This window comes from Dermacentor variabilis, chromosome 7 (assembly GCF_050947875.1).
Source record: "Dermacentor variabilis isolate Ectoservices chromosome 7, ASM5094787v1, whole genome shotgun sequence".
In the NCBI taxonomy this organism is placed as follows: Eukaryota; Metazoa; Arthropoda; class Arachnida; order Ixodida; family Ixodidae; genus Dermacentor; species Dermacentor variabilis.
Genome location: NC_134574.1, coordinates 146,471,958 through 146,493,079, shown reverse-complemented (window position 1 = coordinate 146,493,079; position 21,122 = coordinate 146,471,958). Strand labels below are relative to the sequence as shown.

At 50.3% G+C, this 21,122-nt stretch overlaps 1 protein-coding gene across 2 annotated transcripts in view; it reads right to left on the bottom strand.

Annotated features, from left to right (window-relative positions):
• LOC142588118 (peptidoglycan-recognition protein SC2-like) overlaps window positions 1-19,356 on the bottom strand; it is a 32,970-nt gene extending 13,614 nt beyond the window's left edge. The window contains exons 1-3 of one of the 2 annotated variants that reach the window (XM_075699598.1): window positions 19,156-19,356; window positions 3,089-3,244; window positions 1,444-1,641 (exon numbers count right to left, since the gene is read on the bottom strand). In XM_075699598.1, the coding sequence (XP_075555713.1) occupies window positions 1,444-1,641; window positions 3,089-3,161 (271 nt within the window). In that variant the 5' untranslated portion in view covers window positions 3,162-3,244; window positions 19,156-19,356. Of the gene's footprint in view, window positions 1-1,443; window positions 1,642-3,088; window positions 3,245-16,936; window positions 17,013-19,155 lie in introns of those variants that run through there. The other variant, XM_075699600.1, reaches the window with a different exon arrangement.
• Between the last annotated feature and the right edge of the window lie 1,766 nt (window positions 19,357-21,122).

Below are 21,122 nucleotides of genomic sequence, written 5' to 3'. Positions count from 1 at the left end.
GCCCAGTACCGCATCTGCATTGCCCCATGTCGGCGTCAAAGGGGTTCCGTGAAGATCGACACGTAGGTACGCAGCGCGACGTACCCATCCAAGTCGATCCGACGGTTGGCTTCGAACCCTATTCCCCAAGCACAGGAGCCCGATGCGCTACCCATTTGACCACGGACTACCTAGTGTACCCAGGCGGGTGGGAAAATGGTTAGAGACATAGATATATAGGCAGATGTGTAGATATACAGGTAGTCTGCCCCTGGAAAGTGCGCGAAGTAGCTTAAGAATACTAATCGCATTAATAGTTGGAATAATGCCGACCAATCGCAACGTACCCTTTTGACGCCGCAGGAGATCAGCCTCTGGGCGGCACGGAGCATCCTTTGGCTTGGCTTGGCCCGGTTGAAGTCTCCCACAAAGGAGATGGCGATACCGACATGATTGTAGCCTCGAGTATGGGCGCCCTTGCGTCCGAAGCCACGGCCTTCGTAGATGCGGCCGTCACCACCCACGAGAAAGCTGTAGCCGATATCTGGCCAGCCTGTGCACAGTAGTCAACGACGGCCTCGTAAGTGAAGTAAACCAAGTATGTGGTTGCGAGCATTTGGCAATTTGGAATGGAAAGATAGAGTGCGTACTCAATTCGTATTCGGAGGGAACGATTTCACCCTCAAACATCATAGCCGCGGCACTCAATTATATATATATATATATATATATATATATATATATATATATATATATATATATATATATATATATATATATATATATATATATATAATGAGAAGCCAATGCAGACACCCAGAACAACAAAGGAGAAATTACTTGTACTTACTAATTGAATTAAAGAAATGACAAATTAATGACAATGAAAGTGGAGGAAAAAAAAAACAACTTGCAGAAGGTGGAAAACGATCCCACGTCTTTGCATTACGCGTGCGATGCTCTAACCAGTTGAGCTACTGCAGCATCCGTTTTCCCAACCGCTTTCTTCCTGCTGAGCTGTTACGTGTATGCTCTGATCTGAGCGGCAACCGTCAAGCTAACGTTACCTAATATTTCACCGGGCGCTGGCTAACGCAGACGGCTACCCGTCGGTCTCATCCGAAGAGGTTTAAAAAAATAACTTCCTCTGGCCTCATCAAGTGCGCCATCGAGATGCGACGACCGCAACAGTACTGGCGACGCTCATCACGCCAGCGTTTTGGGACGCCTGGTACCTACCAGGGTGCTGTTTCTTCTACGCAGCGGGGGTTGCCTTGCTTGCTGCATCGCGGGAACGTGTCGCACTCGCGCATGATTACAACACCATCTGAGGAGATCAAGCGCAATACCATCGCTGTTTCGTCCTTATACGACGAAATTGAGAAAACTTTTTGAAGCCTACTTTTTTTTTCTGATGGGAACATGCGCAGTTCCGTGGAACGTGTTTGGAAATACAAATCTTACGGTTGGCGTTCATGTGGTGGTTCTGGTGACTTCGTATGAGTCGGCTGCAGCTGGTCTTGTCGTTGCACTGCGGTCCTGTGGTGTGGTGGATGAATACGTGTGCAGCTCGAGGATTTTTCATGGCCACCTGCACTCGCGGTGGACGCGCGCCCCAACCCTTGCGGGACACGATCGTGACGCCTGGACATCGCAGGGCACCTGTGGTTTAAGTCGAGGGTTTTAGCTCGGCGCCAACCACGGCTTACCTCTTGAAATTCATGTGAGAAACAGAAATGAGCTCGTTAGACAACGGCTGAACCAATTTCAATGAAGTTTGTCTCATTGATTAATGATCATTGATTAATTAATTTATTTATTTATTTATTTTTATTTTTGTTTGTCTTCAGGGTCAACAGACATTTCAGAGGGGATTAGTGAGAAAGACAGGAAAAAAATACAAAAAAGCGGTGCTATGTTTCTAATTAATAATAAATAGACACGATGCAACATGATGTTACAGTTCATTAGTTAATAAAGTTACAAATTCTTCATGATGTGACATTGTTACTAACAATTTAGGAGTGTAATTCCAATCATTCGACGTGCTTGGTATGTAGGACTGTAGCAATGATTCGGTTTTACACAACGGAATGGCAACCTTATGAGCATGGTCCAGATGCCCCGCAACGTAAGTTGAAGGAAGTATTAGGGAATCGTGCAGGTCGGGATGATGACAAAGTTTGTGACACAAGGATTAAGCAGAGCACCGCACGTCGAGAAGCAAACGTAGGACATTTAAGGTTAGTTTTCATTAACGTCATGCTCGTTATTCCATTGTAATTGCAGAGTTATTCAAGAGAGAGATGTAAATTTACGGACTATAATGGGGGGTGCAAAAGTCTCATTGAGCTTGGGTCCCGGGGTGTTTTACAAAAATTGCCGAAAATTTATCACCAAGAAATTGAACCAGGAAGTTTAAAAACCTCGCATGCAATCATGTGGAACGTTTACGCATTTCGCATTCTACAGTGTACAAATAAAGCGCGAAGACAAATAATTACACCAGACATAGCCTAATGATAAAAGACTTAACGCGATGATTTAGGTCGCAGTAACAGCTTTCTCATCAAATGCCATGCCCTTAATTCAAGCTTAAAATTTTGTTTAGATAACATTCTGTGGTTAGTACAACAGTGGTTGTCCTGATGGCGAAAGACGACTGATGACGGTACATGATCGTATAATCGTATGCTGTATCTGTGCTTTTCTCTAACAGTGTGGCTGAAGTTAACTGGCGCAGCTTGTATAAAAACAACTAATGCTGCGAAATCCAGCACCCGAAAGGAGGTCAACCATAATGCGAGGAACAACCTAAGGGCTGCGACAAAGAAATAGAATAAATTAATTTCCTCGCATCTCGACTAAAACATACTTATCTATTTTACAGTTATTTGGCAGAAAAAGTCAAGAAGACAATGTAATTACACCGCTAAGTATTCTGGTACCTGTATATATAACATGAGCAGCAAACTCGGCGCGCTGCAAGTCCCCTACAAAAGATTGCGTCGTACCTCTGCCAGATATCACGCACTTCACTCCCACCCCGCGACAAAAAAATGGGCCACACACAAAAATAATAAACAAGAAAAACACGGCGACATATTACCGATTTCAACGAGCACCTCCGCAAGTAGCAGGAATGTCGCCACAGCGAACCGTCCAGCGAGTGACCGTCCCATGGTAAGCTCTCCTGGGACGCTCCTCGACACTGAGACTTCTCAGCTGTTGCACTTGGATGACCCTCGGAGCTACACAAATGGCCCTGTTGAAAATCCAAGCTGCTGCGTTTGCAACGTGCAGAAATTGCCTCGTGTACTCGCACACTGCATGGCCACCCCGACTCCCCTCTTTCTCTCTCTCCTCGGGACACAGAGACAAGTCTTAAACTGAACTCTCGCTCGGTGATTTCATGCCTTAAAAGCAAAATGTAGAGAGAATGAACAGAAACAATTCACGACGAGTGCTGATGACAGTCATCGCGTGACGTCCGTGAGCACTTCGTTGGTGGTGCGTCACTAACATATCTGTTTGACATAAATGGACTGGCTCTATATCGTGCGGCGGATTGGGCACGTTGGACATGATTACTCAAAAAATATGACGATATAAATGAAGGCGAGATTTCAATTAAACCAACACAGTAGCCTAAGATGAGACGCTGCAAAAAAGAGCGCCAACGTGATTCTAGAAGGGCCATGCCTTAAAACATGGCGGGAAAAAAATGCGTACATGCATGGTAGCACTTTGACGTGCAAACAAAGAGGGCGCGTGTAACGTTTTGACGAACCGCGCGGTTATCGAGAGCCAAACTTCACAGACAGCTTCACACTTGACAGGTCAATTGTTTCGCATACAATGTCAGTATGTAGAACAATCAGTATATTGCAGAGGTGGTGACTTCGATTCATGCACCTAATTGTACGTGCATCCGCACGTGACTCTTGGAGTAGTTCTTTCTCATCAATCAATAAATCATTCAATCAGAATTTATTATTAGAACTTCGGTCACATTACAAGTATTCGCAAGCACAGTATTCAAGTATTAAAGCACAGTATTACAAGTATTCGCAAGCACACCGCAAGCACAGTGCGCAAAGCATTGTTTCCGGAGTCAGACGTCTACGTGCGCGATGCGGCGTCTTTGCTAGATGGCTACACAACTCGTCAGAATCAGGATTCCTTTGGCTTAAACGTCCAGTTTGGATATACAATTCTCAGATTTGGTATGTCGCGAAATCGCAGCTACAGGCTATGAGAGATTAAATGTTGATTATTATATATTCATATTCTGTCTCTTTGTGTCTCTTTCTTCATGTTCATTATTCACTCATTTAGCACCTTATTCGTATGATATTTCACGTGAAATTACGTCGACCATGTCTTTATTTAGCGTCGATAGTCGACTGACCCTCTCTTTCTTTTTTACCAGGAGGCCATGTGCGCCTATCCTGCAGAGAGTGAACTCTGTGGTCAAATGTGGGCGTCTTTAGACTGCATTAGCGTCAATTATGCCCGTTCCGTTATTTTTACGTACTGTGCGACTAATTCTGGCTGCTTAAGATGTTTCGTTGAGACCTACAGTTTTCTACCTTTTTGAGGTTCCAAGGATGTTCCAAAATAAGAATACTGCCCCTTTTGTTAAGAGTTTATGTACGGGGATAGCCATATCCCAGATACGGGAAGCCCTTAGGAAGTCAGTAAAGAGGACCTTACCTTTAAAATGTAGAATTCTCTCTCCCTCAGCCAGCCATCCTTGGCCGTTGTTGAAAAAGTAATTGCCTTTTTTGCATATACCACCACGTTGAAAATAGAGCGCACAATCTGCCACCCATTACAGCCTCCTAAAGCGAGCAGGTGCAAATGGATAATTTGAGGCTTTTTACATGTGCGCATGTAGTTACCGTTTCCATGAGAATTCATGTTCATTTTTCCTATTAACCCATGCAGTTGTTAGTCAGTTCTCTTGCTGTCTGTTGCTCTTTCACTGTGCCGTGTAGTGATTGCTGCGTTGTACCAACGTATCGACAGGGGGAATGGGCGAACAAAACGCTCTCTGGAGTCTGGGATACCTTTGCTTGGATGCGCACTGAATAAGGCGAGCACAAAGGATTCAAAATAGGCCTTAATGATAGCTTAGCGCATGACGACGCCAACACACCTCACTGGCGCGCAACACAAATCGTTTTTCGAGTGAGCGGATTGGATTCCACGTGAGATCGCGAGTTTTTATCCCGGCCGTCACGGCCTCATTACGGTGGAGACGAAACGCAAACGCGCTGTCGTATACCGTGTTTTGGATACACGCTAAAGAACCCCAAGTTGATCCGATTTAATCCGGAGTTTCCTCCTCCCCCCTTTCTCCACTAAGGCGTTCCCTATAACGCACTATGCAGATTGGGGACGTTACACCCAGCAATATAATCTATTTCTTTGGAGGGGGAAGGGGATAGGCCGATTGGTTGAGCGTAGAGCTTTCCTCGTGATATTCAAGAGTGACACTAGGAATGACCTGAGCTGGTCAGCGTGTGCATTCACGATTGCCACGTTAGTACGCTATCGTTAGTCGACCGCGTGCAAATGTCCTAGTTATAACAATATGTGAAAAGGTTTATTGGTGGCGCCTAATGCGAGGGCACAGCGACCGGGAACGGCGAGGCAGCCCGAAGCACTGTCCAAACGGACGCCAGCAATCAACAGCGCGAGCGGAGACGAGCCGCGTGTTGGCGATGCGGCTGTGCCGAGAGGCGCGTCTTCTTCTTCACAATCTCCCCCCGGACAAAAAGAGCCATCCTGGCGCCTTAAGAATCGGGAGGTAGAGGGTCGTGGTAGGGCTTGAGACGCGAGACGTGGACAATGTCACGTCCACGCCGGCGCAAGTCTTCAGGTGGTGACAGGGGCTCAATGAGAAAATTCACCGGGGACGTTTGCTCTAAGACTCGGTAAGGCCCTTCGAATTTTGGGACGAGTTTCGAGGAAAGCCCCGGCGTTTGGAAAGGGACCGACAACCACACAAGAACGCCTGGAGCGTAGGTGGTGTTTGGACGCGTGTCGATGCGGTTTTCTTTCTGGCGCTGCTGTTGCTCTGCCGTAAAGGAGCGCGCTAGCTGGCGGCATTCTGCGGCTTGTCGGGCGACGTCGGACACAGGTAGACACTCGGAGGCGTCAGGACGGTATGGAAGGAGCGTGTCGATGGTATGCGTGGGCTCGCGGCCATACAGGAGGAAGAAAGGTGAAAATCCCGTAGTGGCCTGGATCGCGGTGTTGTACGCGAACGTGATGAATGGAAGGATGCGGTCCCAGTTACCATGATCAGATGCCACGTACATAGAGAGCATATCACCAAGTGTGCGGTTAAATCGCTCTGTGAGCCCGTTAGTCTGGGGATGGTATGCCGTGCTTTTCCGATGAATAATGTGGCATTCCGAAAGCAAACTTTCGACGACTTCGGAGAGGAAGGCGCGACCTCGATCGCTGAGGAGTTCTCGAGGTGCGCCGTGTCGAAGCACGAAGTGATGTAGGACGAAAGAGGCTACATCCCGCGCTGTAGCACTTGGTAAAGCAGCAGTTTCGGCGTAGCGTGTCAAATGGTCAACAGCAACTACGATCCACCGATTGCCGTCTGGCGTCATAGGAAGCGGGCCGTATAGGTCGATGCCGACGCGATCGAAGGGTGCGGCAGGGCACGGGAGCGGCTGCAAGGCACCAGACGGGCGTAAAGGCGGCGATTTGCGGCGTTGACAGTCAAGACAGCACCGAACAAACTTGTGTACAAAATTGTACATGCCGCGCCAGTAGTAGCGGTGGCGAATTCGTTCGTACGTCTTGAAGACTCCGGCGTGGCCACACTGCGGATCGTTGTGGAAAGCGGCACATATTTGAGACCTTATCCTGCGGGGAACCACCAGAAGCCACCGACGACCTTCAGGAGTGTAATTGCGTCGGTGCAGCAGCTGGTCACGAATGGCAAAATGAACTGCTTGGCGTCGGAGGGTTCGGGATACAGGGATGGTCGATGATCCAGAAAGATAGTCGAAAAGAGAAGCGATCCACGGGTCACGACGTTGTGCGGTGACAAAGGAGTCCATGTCGAGAGATGACACGGAATGTGCGGACGTTGTTCCGCAGGCCGAGTCTGCAGGTAAAGGTGAACGAGACAAGGCGTCTGCGTCGGAGTGTGTGCGTCCGCTGCGGTATACGACGCGAATATCGTACTCCTGGATGCGTAGTGCCCAACGGGCTAGGCGGCCAGTGGGATCTTTCAAGTTGGCGAGCCAACAAAGGGCATGGTGATCTGTGACCAAGGCGAATGGGCGCCCGTACAGATATGGTCGGAACTTGCCAAGTGCCCATACTAAAGCCAAGCACTCTTTTTCGGTCACGCTGTAATTGGCCTCAGGCTTCGTCAGCGTGCGACTCGCATAGGCGACTACGTATTCGGGGTAGCCCGGCTTTCGTTGGGCGAGGACGGCGCCGAGACCGACCCCACTGGCATCTGTATGTACTTCAGTTGCAGCTGACGGGTCGAAATGGCGAAGAATAGGTGGGGAGATGAGAAGACGACGCAGCGTCGCAAAGGCGGAGTCACATGCAGGGGACCAGCAGGAGAGGGCGGCGTCACCGCGTAGAAGCTGAGTCAATGGCGCCATGATCGATGCGAAATTTCGAACAAAGCGCCGGAAATATGAGCATAGGCCCACGAAGCTTCGAAGTTCTTTGATGGTCTGAGGCTTCGGAAATTCAGCGACTGCTCGAAGTTTTGCAGGATCGGGTAGAACGCCATGCTTGGACACAACGTGGCCTAAAATGGTAAGCTCCCGCGCGGCGAAGCGGCACTTCTTGAGGTTGAGTTGAAGGCCAGCGTTCGTTAGACAGGTCAAAACTTGTCTGAGGCGGAGCAGGTGAGTAGGAAAATCAGGCGAGAAAACCACGACATCATCGAGGTAACACAGACATATAGACCACTTGAGGCCACGCAGCGTGTTGTCCATGAGTCGTTCAAAGGTGGCAGGGGCGTTACAAAGCCCGAAAGGCATCACCTTAAATTCATATAAGCCGTCAGGTGTAATGAATGCGGTTTTCTGGCGATCGGCAGCAGCCATCGGGACCTGCCAGTACCCTGAACGCAAGTCAAGGGACGAGAAGAATTCTGCTCCCTGAAGACTGTCGAGGGCGTCGTCGATGCGCGGCAAAGGATATACGTCTTTGCGCGTTACCTAATTTAACCGACGGTAGTCGACGCAAAAGCGAATAGACCCGTCCTTCTTGCGAACGAGAACGACAGGAGATGCCCAGGGACTGTGCGAAGGTTGAATAACATCACGGCGCAGCATATCTTCGACTTGGGTGGTAATGACACGACGCGCTTCGGCAGAAACGCGGTACGGTCGTTGACGTAACGGCTGATGTGAACCGGTGTCAATGTAGTGCTGCACTTCCGACGTGCGGCCCAGGCGAGGTTGTGAAACGTCGAATGAATTTCTAAATTTGTGCAGGAGATCAAGAAGGTCGGCGCGTTCGGCAGGTGTGAAGGTATCGGCGATGGCATTCGAGAACGCAGCCCTGGACGTTTCCTCAAGCGCGGACATCGAAGACGGTTGGCCGGAGTCGACATCAAAAGAGTCTCCGGGGACGTCAACCAAAGACGAAGAGTCGAGGAGTTCCACGAAGCCAAGGCATTCGCCAACGAGCAACGTAATAGGCGCACAGAGGGGATTGTAAAAGTATATATTGCTGCAGCCGCCAGCCATGTCAAGCGTCGCGAAGGGTAGTGGGAGAGATTTACGGCTCATGAAGACGTCGGACGGTGTGAAGAGGACCGTTGCATCAGCGATGGCATCGCAAGAGACAGGTACGAGGGCGAAGGAGCCAGGTGGAATATCTGTGTCCTCGCGCACAGTAAGTTTAGAAGGGCGGTCGCAATCTTCGTCCAAGGGTGCGTCACAAGGGGAAAATTCAACTTCGGCGCGTGCGCAGTCGATCACGGCTTTATGGCTGGATAAGAAGTCCCATCCGAGGATGACGTCATGTGAGCAGGTGGGAAGAACAATACACTCGACGATGTAAACAAGGCCGTGAATAAGCAGACGTACAGTACAGGCTGCGTGCGGAGTGACGTGCTGCGCGCTTGCCGTACGAAGCGACAGTCCAGAAAGCGGCGTGGTCACCTTGCGCAGCGAACGGCACAGTTTGGCGGCTATCACAGAAACGGCTGCGCCGGTATCCACAAGAGCGAATGCAGGAACACCTTCCACACAAAGTTCGACCACGTTGGCAGGAGAGGCGCGAGGACTTAAACATTTCGAATGGGGCGCAGTTCTTGCCTCTTGAACTGCGACGTTCAGTTTTCCTGGTCAGGTGGTGCGGGTCGCCGACGCAGTGGGGAGAGCGAGCGTCGGCGAGGGGATGGCGAGCGACGTGAAGGAAATTCTGGGATGTCAGCACGAGCGTACGGTTGGGGGGAAGGAGCGGCGTATTGGCGAAATGGCTGGCTGCCGTACTGGAAGGGCCGCGAGGCGTCGCCGAACGCTTGAGGCCGACGTCGGCAATATCGGGCGACGTGTCCGGGAGTGCAGCAAGAATAACAGATAGGTCGATTGTCAGGTGTCCTCCAAGGATTAGCTCGCGGTGCGGTCCAAGATGCAGCATGGGATTCCGGTGGCAGTGGTTGGGACTGGGTCGCGAAAGACGCCTGTGGAGGCCTGCGTACTGCCTGCGCGTACGTGAGAGGCGCGGCCACAGGCAGGACTGGCTGCGCATAGGTGAGAGGCGTGGCGACAGGCTGCACTGCCAGCGCAGAGTTGAGATTCGCGGCTGCAGGCGGCTGATGGTGTGCGGAAGGGACAACTAGGGCGACCTCTTCTGAAATGAGGGTGCGGAGCGTGTTTGGAATACGGGAGGTGGGCTCCTGAGTGAAGGGGACTAAAGAAAGTTGGCGGGCAACTTCCTCACGCACGAAGTCCTTGACCCGCTGAAGGAATGAGGATGGGTCGTACATGTCAAGGCTCGCCAACAAGTCGTCGCTTCCCAGAGGACGCCGAGTCGAAGCGCGTTGCTTCCTTAACTCATCGTAACTTTGGCATAGGCTGACAACTTCAGACACAGTGCGCGGATTCCTGGCTAGGAGCATCTGGAATGCGCCGTCATCGATGCCTTGCAGTATATGGCGAATTCGCTCAGCTTCGGGCATTGCGGCGTTGACTCGTTTACAAAGGTCCACGACGTCTTCTATGTAGCTTGTGAACGTTTCTGCCGTCTGCTGTGCTCGGGCGCGCAAGCGTTGTTCGGCGCGCAGCTTGCGAACAGCGGGTCGGCCGAACACTTCCGTAAAGGTGGTCTTGAAGAGTGACCATGTGGGTACGTCACTTTCGTGGTTGTGAAACCACAGTTGGGCAACACCAGCCAGATAAAAGATGACGTGCGTTAACTTGGCTGGATCATCCCACTTGTTGTGTGCGCTCACCCGTTCATATGACGCAAACCAGTCTTCTACGTCTTCGTCGTCTGCACCGCTGAAGATCTTGGGGTCCCGTTGTCGTGGAACGCCGGTGCAGGTGACGGACTGTGGCGGCGGTGCAGTTTGGGATGAGCTGTCGGTCATGGCGGGCGGTAGCGTGCTTGATCTTAGCTCCAGGGTTTCAAGCGACGGGGTTTGAGTCCCAGCACCTCCACCAATTGTGAAAAGGTTTATTGGTGGCGCCTAATGCGAGGGCACAGCGACCGGGAACGGCGAGGCAGCCCGAAGCACTGTCCAAACGGACGCCAGCAATCAACAGCGCGAGCGGAGACGAGCCGCGTGTTGGCGATGCGGCTGTGCCGAGAGGCGCGTCTTCTTCTTCACAAATACAACAAACACACTTTGCTCGCTTTCCTTATCACACAATCAATTTCGTGGTCAGTCTAAGCACACAGTGCTTAACGCCGCAATTAAATACGTAAAAAAGCATATATCAGTAAGATTGCTACACTTCTTACAGACTGAAAGCGGCACATGGTAAATGCGTAGCGTTTCACAACGCTAAAGGATGTTTGAATCCCACCGATGGCAACGGTTGTTGGGAACTCGGCGCTGACGCCCGTGGTTGCACCTGGGTCGCAAGCCCCAAGGGTAGCGTTGGCCTGGCGGCCTGGGGTACAACTGGAAGCATCCGAAGGTCCCGGCAAAGCATGAGCCGACTGGTAACAACAAAACAACTTGTTTATTTTAACATCGCAAAGAGTTGGCGGTCAGGTTGACCGAAGTAGAGACGGGAGAGCACTTTACTCAACAGAAGAAATCGGAGCCCTCCTTTTGGCGTCCGGGGGCAGCTGTTTTTATACTCTCGCAGTTGAGGGCAAGAAGGAACCCCTCAATAGACGAGCACGTGATTGTACAATGGGATAAGGTGACGCATACTGTCGTAGCGCCGCTGGTCGGGCACAAAGACTGGGAGGAGAAGGTAACTTCTACTCTCGTAGCGCCTCTGGTCGGGCACAATGGCTGGAAGGAGAAGGTGACTTCTGCTCTCGTAGCGCCTCTGGTCGGGCACAATGACTGGGAGGAGAAGGTAACTTCTACTCTCGTAGCGCCTCTGGTCGGGCACAATGGCTGGAAGGAGAAGGTGACTTCTGCTCTCGTAGCGCCTCTGGTCGGGCACAATGACTGGGAGGAGAAGGTGACTTCTACTCTCGTAGCGCCTCTGGTCGGGCACAATGGCACATACACTCACACACGCACATGAAGACACGTGGCATCGGAACATGCCTGGACGCGCATGGCGGGGAGCGTAGCGGCGACGCCGAACGGGCCAAAATGTCTGCCGCTTTGTTGCAGTCGCGCCGGCTAAACCGCGCGTCGTAGGCGAAACGTAACAGACCGCCCCGCCGGGGGAAGGAGATCCCGATGGACAGGGGACTGCATCCGCTGTCCGGAGGGATGTCGCTCGATGATCCTCATAACCGAAGTCGGGCGTCCCTCGACGTTTCTTGAGCGCAGCGCACAGAGAAGGCCTCGTTCTCTCGTTCAGGTTCGCGCGGGACACGGCAAAGTGACTTCGGGAGAGTTCACATTCTTGTTCTCGTTCCCGGCAAGCGTTAGAATTACGCTGAAACTCAAGCGCTCAGTCAGCAAGCACGGCACAACCCTCACTAAGCCCTGCCAGGCTCTTTCCCCTTTTATACCACTGCCTAGTTCCTTACAGTAGTCTAGCATCACTCAGAACGCGTCCACAAATTGGAAAATTGCACTAGAAAGCATATCATCACTTTGAAACACTAAACAAAAGCAATATGTTAAAAAAAATCCTGCCTCAGGAAGAAAAACATCAGTAACAAACAATTTTGAGGCTGATTCCTACGTTAGGGGCTTCGACTTAAGCCATCGGCGTTACCGTTGAGACTCCCCTTTTTGTAACGCACCTCAAAGGAATATTGTTGCAAAGCGAGGCTCCAGCGCAGGAGGCGTCCATTTTTGGGAGAGATGGTCTGCAGCCATTGGAGAGGGCAGTGATCCGTCTCAATGATAAACCTCGAGCCGGCTAGATACCATGACAATTTCTGAACGGCCCACACGAGACATGCACACTCTTTCTCGGTGGCGCTATACGCCTGCTCACGACTGGTCAGCTTACGACTAGCATACAGGACGGGGTGTTCTACTTCTCCATTTTCCCGTTGGCACAGTACAACGCCCATGCCTCGCTCACTAGCATCGCATTGAACAACGAACCCTTTTGTATAGTTTGGCGATCGTAGCACCGGCTGGCTTGTTAGGGCACTCTTTAGGGCGCTAAACGCTCTTTCCTTTGTCTCGTCCCTGACGACTGTTTGGGGCTCTGTTTTTCTTAGAGCATCCGTCAGGGGAGCCGCGATATCAGAGTACCTGGGGATGTACCTCTGATAGTAGCCGGCGACACCTAAGAACGACCGAATATCGGTCTTTGTGCGCGGTTGCGGAAAGTCTCGCACAGCGGCCACTTTTATTTCAGAGGGGCGGCGACGACCCTGACCAATCACGTGACCGAGGTAGACAACCTCGGCCTGTGCTAACTGGCACTTAGGAGCCTTTACTGTCAAGCCCGCTTCGCGCAGGCGGGTTAGCACTGCCCGCAAGTGTGCCATATGCTCAGACCAGGATGCGGAGAATATCGCTACGTCGTCTAGATACGGTAAAGCGAATTCTTGCTGTCCCCGCAACACTTTATCCATGAGGCTTGAAAAACAGTACGGCGCGTTCTTCAAACCAAAACTCAACACTTTAGGACGGAATGTTCCCATTGGTGAAATGAACGCCGCATACCTACTAGCCTCTTTTGTAAGTGGAACCTGCCAATAACCCCTGACAAGATCTAGGGTGGAAATAAACTGAGCGCTACTAACTTTCTCGAGGCGCTCCTCGATGTTAGGGATCGGATAAATTTGATCCCTAGTGATAGAATTAAGCCTGCGGTAGTCGACGCAAGGACGAGGTTCCTTGCCCGGTACCTCAACTAAAATCAAAGGGGAGGTATAATCACTCTCACCTGCCTCAATAACACCGAGCTGTAGCATTTTCTTTACCTCAGCCTCCATAATATCGCTCTGGCGGGGTGACACCCGATACGCCTTGGATCGTACTGGCTCTGGGGAGGTAAGTTCTATGTCATGAGTAAGGACAGAAGTCCTACCAGGCCTCTCAGAGAACAGACCTTGAAACTCTTGTAAGAGCTGGTGTAGTTCGGTTTTCTGCTCAGGCGACAGCGCTGCTCCACTGACTAAGCCACTAATGACTTGACCGGTGTCTTCCCTGTTCGTCACTGAGCCTAGTCCCGGAAGCTCGACCGGAAGCTCTTCAGGAACGTTTACCATCATGCACACCACTGCTTCCCTTTGTCTATAAGGTTTGAGCAGATTACAGTGGTAAACTTGCTGTGCTTTCCGCTTTCCTGGCAGACTTACCACGTAGTTAACGTCCGACAGTTTCTGAACAATTCGTGCTGGGCCCTCCCACTGCACGTCTAGTTTGTTGTTTAGCGATGTGCGCAATATCATGACCTCATCGCCCACCTCAAAACGACGGGCCCTGGCTGTCCGATCATAATAAACCTTGGCCCTCTGCTGGGCCTTTGTCATTGCTTCACCTGACAACTCCTGTGCCCTTCTTAAGCGTTCGAGGAGCTTAAGCACGTACTCCACCACGACTGGGTCGTCACCCCTGCCTTCCCACGATTCTCGAAGCATGCGAAGCGGAGACCGAAGCGAGCGACCGTACACCAGCTCAGCTGGCGAAAACCCCGTAGCCGCATGCGGGGCGGTCCTTAATGCAAACATCACCCCAGGCAGACACAGCTCCCAGTCAGTTTGATGTTCAAAACACAAGGCTCTCAACACGCGCTTCATGACGGAGTGGAGCTTCTCAACGGAATTCGACTGTGGGTGGTACACTGAGCTGTGTAGCAGCTTTACCCCACACCTTTCGAGAAAAGTTGTCGTCAAAGCGCTAGTAAACACTGTGCCCTGATCTGATTGGATTTCCGCAGGAAAACCAACTCGCGCAAATATAGACAGTAGTGCATTGACTATCTCAACTGAGCTGAGTTCTTTAAGCGGCACTGCTTCAGGGAACTTTGTCGCTGGGCAGATCACAGTCAAAATGTGTCTGTACCCCGTGGCTGTTACCGGCAGAGGTCCCACTGTATCAATAACGAGCCGTCTAAAAGGCTCCGTAATGATAGGTACCAATTTCAACGGCGCCCTTGATTTGTCCCCTGGTTTGCCCACCCGCTGACAGGTGTCACATGTCCTCACGAAATGGTCTGCGTCCCGAAAACATCCTGGCCAATAGTACTCTTGCAAGAGACGGTCCTTAGTTTTCTTAACTCCTAGGTGTCCGGACCACGAACCCCCGTGCGTCAAGCGCAACAGATCCTGACGATAGCATTGAGGAACGATCAGCTGATCGAACTCCACTCCTCTGCGGTCTAGATACTTCCGGTACAGGACTCCACCTCTTTCCACAAAACGCGCATTTTTCCTGGCGATACCTTCCTTGACATTGCAGCGTATGTTTTCTAGGCTACCATCCTTCTTTTGCTCGGCTATCAAAGCCGACCGGCTGACTTTTAGCAACCTATCGAGTCCGTCTGACGTAGGCGCGATGAGCAAATCAGTAGATAGCTCTTCTAACTTTCCCGTGTCGGGCGTTTCCTCTCCAGTATCTGGCGCCTTCAACGCTACAGGCTCAATTTTATTCAGTTCGTCAGCTTGCTGCACCTCTGACCCTTTTTCATTGTTCGATAACGTCGGCCCCGCAACTACCGCCTTTGCAGCGAGCTCCCGAACCTTCGACCTGGTTAAGGCCTGAACGCTAGCCTCACCAAACAAAAGCCCCTTCTCGCGCAGGAGGTGATCGGACCTGTTTGAAAATAGGTACGGGTACTGGGGGGCAGCATAGATGACACTGCCGCCTCCGTTTCAAGTGCTCCGAAAGGTCCTTCAATAAGCACTTTTGCTACCGGCAGACACACGCTATGAGCTTCCACGGCTTGCTTGATCCATGCGCACTCGCCCGTGAACATATGGGGTTCTACGTAAGACGGGTGAACTACATCCATCGTAGCTGCGGAATCGCGAAGCACTCGGCACTCTTTCCCGTTCACGAGGAGGTCTCGCATGTAAGGCTCGAGAAGCTTCATGTTCTCGTCAGTGCTGCCTATTGAAAAAAACACAACTTTTGGTGTTGTTTCCGGACACTGCGCCGAAAAGTGACCCGGCTTCTGGCACGTATAACAAACGCGCGCTTGCCTCATCTCGAACCGCTTTCTGCGTTCGGCTTCGGCTGCCGCCGTCTCCTTAGGTTCGGTCGCACTGCTTCCACTCGCATCCGCACTACGCGTGTTCCCCTTTGCTCTCACGGGTGTGAACTTCGGCCTCTCAGACTTCGAGCCAAATTCACCCTTTTGACCGTCCTTAGCTCCGCGAGCCCGACGCGTCACAAACTCCTCGGCTAGCTCAGCGGCTTTAGCCACCGTACAAACGTCTGGCCTATCCAAGACCCAGTATCGCACGTTCTCCGGTAACCGACTATAAAACTGTTCTAGCCCGAAGCACTGCAGAACTTTATCGTGGTCACCAAACGCTTTCTCTTCTTTGAGCCACTCCTGCATGTTTGACATAAGCCTATACGCAAACTCTGTATATGACTCACTTTTGCCTTTCTCATTTTCCCGAAACTTCCGACGGAACGCCTCCGCAGACAGCCGGTACTTTTTTAGAAGACTCGATTTCACTGTGTCGAAATCCTCTGCCTCCTCTCTATCCAAGCGAGCGACTACGTCGGCCGCCTCGCCGGGTAACAAAGTGAGCAAGCGCTGTGGCCACGTTTCCCGAGAGAACCCCTGCTTCTCGCACGTTCGCTCAAAGTTAACCAGGAACAAACCAATGTCCTCTCCAAGCTTAAACGGCCGCATCAGGTCAGTCATTTTGAACAATACGCGTTCTCCTGCACCGTGTGCCTGACTTCCATTACGAGCGCGTTCCATCTCTATCTCGAGACGCTTCATTTCCAAAGCGTGTTGACGGTCACGCTCTTCTTTTTTCTCTTGTTGCTCTCGCTCTTTCTGTTCTTTACGTTCACGCTCTTCTTTTTCTTTCTGTTCTTTAATTTCGCGCTCCTGTCTTTTTGCCGTCTCCCTTTCCTCAATGGTCTCAAGGCATTCCGACAGCTCGTCATCCTCAGCTTCTAACTCCAGAATAGCCTTTAGCAGTTCAGGTTTTCTGAGTTTGTCTGAGACATCCAGACCCAACTCTCTTGCAAGCTCCAGCAATTTCGGTTTGCGCAACGACTTCAAATCCATGGCTGCTCTGAATGCTGCTTTCTCTACTGCTTACTATTGTCTTGCCGCAAACTAACCCGGCAGCAACGACAACCACAATTACCAGCTCTGTTTCTAACACTAACAAAAGCCTGGCAGAGCTCAGAAGAAGAAAGTCCCGCACTCACCAAACCTCGCAGCCAAGAGTCCAGCGCAGTCGTTCCGCTGCAGGCAACCAGTCATCACACAGGGCTCGTTGCACTGCTCCCGGATCGTCGTTGAGCTGCTCAGCATACAGTCAACTGCATATCTTCGCTGCTGGCAGACAGTTGTTTGAATCCCACCGATGGCAACGGTTGTTGGGAACTCGGCGCTGACGCCCGTGGTTGCACCTGGGTCGCAAGCCCCAAGGGTAGCGTTGGCCTGGCGGCCTGGGGTACAACTGGAAGCATCCGAAGGTCCCGGCAAAGCATGAGTCGACTGGTAACAACAAAACAACTTGTTTATTTTAACATCGCAAAGAGTTGGCGGTCAGGTTGACCGAAGTAGAGAGCCGGGAGAGCACTTTACTCAACAGAAGAAATCGGAGCCCTCCTTTTGGCGTCCGGGGGCAGCTGTTTTTATACTCTCGCAGTTGAGGGCAAGAAGGAACCCCTCAATAGACGAGCACGTGATTGTACAATGGGATAAGGTGACGCATACTGTCGTAGCGCCGCTGGTCGGGCACAAAGACTGGGAGGAGAAGGTAACTTCTACTCTCGTAGCGCCTCTGGTCGGGCACAATGGCTGGAAGGAGAAGGTGACTTCTGCTCTCGTAGCGCCTCTGGTCGGGCACAATGACTGGGAGGAGAAGGTAACTACTACTCTCGTAGCGCCTCTGGTCGGGCACAATGGCTGGAAGGAGAAGGTGACTTCTGCTCTCGTAGCGCCTCTGGTCGGGCACAATGACTGGGAGGAGAAGGTGACTTCTACTCTCGTAGCGCCTCTGGTCGGGCACAATGGCACATACACTCACACACGCACATGAAGACACGTGGCATCGGAACATGCCTGGACGCGCTTGGCGGGGAGCGTAGCGGCGACGCCGAACGGGCCAAAATGTCTGCCGCTTTGTTGCAGTCGCGCCGGCTAAACCGCGCGTCGTAGGCGAAACGTAACAAGGATAACAGATTGTCGGTATAGCTACAAAAACAGACAAACGAACCATTGAAAAACACCGCAAACGTGTTGCGTAACACTGTAAGGTTACGTGTCGGCCTTTAAGAAATCGGTGGAGGCAAGTTCTAAAATCAAGTCGGTGACGCACAATTTCACCTCTTTCCTAACATCAATGCTTTATTGATAGTAACCGTCAACACCAGCTGCCAGAGCTCCTGACGTGCATTAAAGCATTGATTAAAACCTAAGTTTTGAATAACATTCCATGTATATGAACGTTTATCAAGATATGTTGGCAGGAATAACCTGCACCGGTCGCCCACCCCCTTCTTTATTTTAATTTTATAAAGCCGCTTCTCAAGCTTATGGCAGATTCAATTCTAAAGACATTTTTTTTTCTGCTCCGATTTGGTACATTCTGCAGACAGCGATGAATGTAATCACCGTGATGCAATGCCATCGACCGGTATATTAATTTTGCAGTTTCCATGCTATAGCTTGAGAAAGACGAATGCGCCGGAGCGCTTAGAAAGAAGAATAAAAAGCACATCTAGCTTACACTCTGAAGCCTCTCACAAAGCGCGAGCTTCGCAATATTAGGCAACAAATTTGTTTTTATCTTTCTCAGTCACTAGTCCTCAGAACCTCTAGAAATAGGCAGCAGCGAAATAAATGTCAAGAATATAATTTTCTTTCTTTTGTTTTTCAGAGATGTGAGCTCCAGTCCTTGACTCTATAGATATCGCGGGTACATGCAGGAAATAAACTTTTTTTCCTCGTGCAGTGCACATGCAAAATAACTTCAGAAGTTTCACTGTTGTGAATTCTCCTTTTGAGGAGCGAAATTAGGAATTCCGGCTACACTACCACGCGTAAACTCACGCCGCCAGCAACCGCTGCCTGGACATCTTCCACCTGCAATTTTATTTTTCTTCGAAGACGTTCCCAATATTAACCGATCCTGCAGCACAGGTCGAATCAAAAGTGCCTCATATATGTTAAACATGTTCTAAACTGAATTATTTCGTCAACGCCTGTGATTCTGAAGTGTTAGTTATCTCAGCATGGAGATAACGTTATCGAGGCTGCGTCATCGCAGCCTCGGGCGTGTTGTCTATAAAAAAAATATGCTTTGTACTTTGTAATTATGCTCATATCAAAAGAAAAAATATATATGTACTCAGGCCTCGCAACGTGCCATTAAAATTTGGCTACTCTAAGAGAAATATAAAGTGGGTTATATACGTACGTTATAGCAATGTGCCGTGAATTCCGCTTAACTATAAGCTCAAACAAAGGACGTAATGTACTAAGCGCAGTCTTAGTGGGCCCCCACCGTATCCAGCTGCCCCAACCGTTCGGCACGTGTTCGCGTCGAGTTATTGTTAATTGTGCGCAACAATTCTGTGTCCCGTGACACCTTGGCGCAACAGCTACTTTTTCATCACGTCAATGAATTGTTCATTGTACCTGTTAAACAAAAACAACTTAACCGAACCGCGTCTTTAGTCAATGCATTCTCGTTATTTTATAAACTGCCATTCCAGGTTTTTTTCTCTTGTAGACCTCGTCTTTTGGAAGTGGTGTTTGATGGCTTTAATCTACGTGAGTTTATTGCACGCATTCTTTGCAACCACCTTTTATACCACTCCCAGCGGATCAGCGGCTATGGCGTTGTGCGGCTGAGCTCGAGGTTGAAGGTTCGACTGCGGGCAGCGGAGTGCAGTTTCGAGACGTTGAACCCCACAATTTTATTGTAATTCTTCCTAGAAAGTGCCTTGGCGTTTCATCATTAGTAGAGAACATTGCTTCTTTTTTCGTCGCCGAATAGCCCTGTTACATGGCAGCGAGATAGTAAAGTATAGGAGAACGTATTAAATGGGGTCGTTTGGTACGTTCTGAAACGTGAAGGAAATATATGGAGTAGCTGGTTGCTAATTCAACCTTTTTGCGCATGCTCGCTAAATTTGTAGTTAATCAACCAGTCGATTTAGCCGATTTACAAACTGCCCGCAGGAAAGTGGCAACCTATAGTTACGCTCCTTCGACATTCTATTAAAATGTCACGTAAGCTTCATTTTTGCAATAAAGTGGGTTCTCGCATTCTGTGTTGACACTTCTGCGAAGGTCTAAGGCTTCTTGCGTGTAGTGAACGTTTTTAATTCTTATTGCTATTTCCTCTGCCACTTCCTCCAGGATGTGCCAGACCTCCTGATGTAAGGATTGAAAGCTGTGCTTGTGTGAAAATGCGGTTGCTCGGCACTTTCATGGCGGCCAGCAAATGCTGGGCGACGGCTGACACCGTTCTCTACGGGAAATCATCTTAACGTATCCCCTACGCTTGACACTGGGAGCTGGTGAGGCCAGATTTTGCATTGCAAGGTTTAGCCAACTTGGAGGCATCTCAATGTGGTGGGCGGGAGGAGGGGGGGGGGTCGAAGCGGGGTTCGTATCGCTAGCTCACGTGGTCACGGATGAAATCTAATCGCTCATCTAATAACTGCAATCCACAGTCACTTGGAAACTAATACGTCGAAAGTGGTTGCTTCAATTTGTGAGCGAAGCACGTGAAAGACATAGTCAACAAATTGTTAGTTGCCCGATTCATTAATGATATAAAAATAGAAAAAAAATAAAGTTGACGTATCAAAACACGTAGTGTCCGTCGTTTAGAGGCTTTCCATGAGGCTTCTTGTCATGTCGTTAAAGTTAACGATCGCTGAGGATGAGCTTTGAGCATGCGCCTATACAGATCGCGTTGTGTTGAATGAAGAAAGTCTGGCGATCGCGAACGAAGGTAGGCTGAAAGGAAAAGCGAGCAGTTTCTAAACAAAACGTTTTGTCATGTATGTCACGCATGTTTTATTTTTTTTAGTTCTGTTGCTGCCGAATCACTCAATACACTAGTGACTGACTTCTCGTGTCATGATTATCAAGCACAGAGTAATATAAGTCCTTGACAGCAACAGAGGGCATGGGTGCTTTCTTGCGGCGGGAACTCATTTCAGAGGTCATCATGAGGTAGCATTCGTGCTTCAAATGAGGCAGCGGTCATCGAGTACAGCGGCAGATATGATACCACCAGGTGTCACTATATCCGCCAGCCCAGTGCAGGGTAGCCAACCGGAAACTCGCCTCTGGTTAATCTCCCTGCCTTTCCTCTCTCTCTCACTATAACATGTTTTTTTCTGTATTTTCTTTTTATCTAGCGTGCCA